The 1,802-nt window shown below is 51.1% G+C and overlaps 1 protein-coding gene across 1 annotated transcript; it reads left to right on the top strand.

Annotated features, from left to right (window-relative positions):
- Positions 1 to 531: 531 nt before the first annotated feature.
- Positions 532 to 1,497, top strand: LOC104833795 (olfactory receptor 14A16-like). Its single transcript, XM_010570693.1, has one exon. It carries the CDS (start codon positions 532 to 534, stop codon positions 1,495 to 1,497), a length of 966 nt encoding a protein of 321 aa, XP_010568995.1.
- The last annotated feature ends 305 nt before the right edge of the window (positions 1,498 to 1,802 follow it).

Raw genomic sequence — 1,802 nt, 5'->3', positions numbered from 1 at the left:
TGGGTGCATTTCAGACATTTGTCCATGTGAGTAAAATATCCCAGTCCCCTCCTAAACCCCAGGCTCCCAGTGATACAAATGACAAAACTCTCCTTTCAGGACATCCCATCTTTAGGACATTCACTTCTTTCCCTGCCAAAAGCACTTCCTTAAGGGGCGTGTGGAAACCAGAACAAATACTGAAAACAAAATCCCCAGTTTTGGTTGAATTGGGAGTGACAATGCTGAAAAGCTCTTTGATATGACAAGTGGATTTAATCTAAGATTCCCCCATGTTCCTATTTACCACCTGCTGTAGGGCAGGACTGACTCCCCTGTACCCCACAGCAGAGCCCGCTGCTCCTAGTGGCACCCTCAGCCAGCACCAAGCGTATCTCATGAAAGGGACCTGCCAAAGGGCTTCCTGAAATAGGAGAGGAGGCTTTGGTGGAGTTTCTATGAGAAATGCATTAGGTTTAGCTCAAAGAATTTTCTTCTAACTTGTCACTGGCTTTACCCTCTTGGACAGTGCCCCATGCCCAGAAGAAGCTAATGTCCAACAGCAGCTCCATCACTGAGTTCCTCCTCCTGCCATTTGCAGACACGCGACAGCTGCAGCTCTTGCACTTCTGGCTCTTCCTGGGCATCTACCTGGCTGCCCTCCTGGGCAACAGCCTCATCATCACAGCCGTAGCCTGCGACCACCACCTCCACAGCCCCATGTACTTCTTCCTCCTCAACCTCTCCCTCCTCGACCTGGGCTCCATCTCCACCACTGTCCCCAAATCCATGGCCAATTCCCTGTGGGACAGCAGGGCCATCTCCTACTGGGGATGTGCTGCACAGGTCTTTTTCTTTCTCTTCTTGATCACAGCGGAATATTCTCTCCTCACCATCATGGCCTACGACCGCTACGTTGCCATCTGCCAACCCCTGCACTACGGGACCCTCCTGGGCAGCAGAGCTTGTGTCCACATGGCAGCAGCTGCCTGGGGCAGTGGGTTTCTCAATGCTGTGCTGCACACGGCCAATACATTTTCACTACCACTCTGCCAAGGTAATGCTGTGGGCCAGTTCTTCTGTGAAATCCCCCAGATCCTCAAGTTCTCCTGCTCACGCTCCTACCTCAGGGAAGTTGGCCTTCTTGGGCTTAGTGCCTGTTTAGCATTTGGTTGTTTTGTTTTCATTCTTTTCTCCTATGTACAGATCTTCAGGGCCGTGCTGAGGATCCCCTCTGAGCAGGGACGCCACAAAGCCTTTTCCATGTGCCTCCCTCACCTGGCTGTGGTCTCCCTGGTTATCAGCACTGGCATGTTTGCCTACCTGAAGCCCCCATCCCTCGCCTCCCCATCCCTCAATCTGGTGGTGGCAGTTCTGTACTCGGTGGTGCCTCCAGCAGTGAACCCCCTCCTCTACAGCATGAGGAACCAGGAGCTCAAGGATGCCCTGCGGAAAATGATGAGCGGGTGCTTTTCAGAAGCAATTAACGCCCTGTTTTCTTCTGCAGAGCATTCATAATGGAACTCATTTCAGGCTCAGCCTGTCTTCTCTGATTCTTCTTTGTGGTGGCGGTGGTGTTTTCTTTATTTTTCTAGTGATAATGTTCACAATGAAATTTTATGATTCACCCCACTTGTAATTCACTGTCTACCTGTAGAATTTGACCCCGAGGCTGTGTAAATGAGGCGCAGTGCTCTCTCTGTATTTCAACACAGTAAAGGACCCTGCAGCGACTTGTTTGCCTGAGATCCTTCCTCTGAGATCTTGGTGAAGCTGCAGGGTGTTTACTTTGTGCAGAGGGGAAGGGGAAAAGAGTCTCAGCA

Source organism: Haliaeetus leucocephalus, unplaced genomic scaffold (genome assembly GCF_000737465.1).
Source record: "Haliaeetus leucocephalus isolate CR32 unplaced genomic scaffold, Haliaeetus_leucocephalus-4.0 Scaffold305, whole genome shotgun sequence".
NCBI lineage: Eukaryota > Metazoa > Chordata > Aves > Accipitriformes > Accipitridae > Haliaeetus > Haliaeetus leucocephalus.
The sequence above is the reverse complement of the archived record's forward strand: the minus strand, read 5'-3'. Positions and strand labels throughout refer to the sequence as shown.

What these genes read in the sequence shown, in the direction of transcription:
- LOC104833795 (XM_010570693.1), top strand. Translation starts at nt 532, where the DNA reads ATGTCCAACAGCAGCTCCATCACTGAGTTCCTCCTCCTGCCATTTGCA.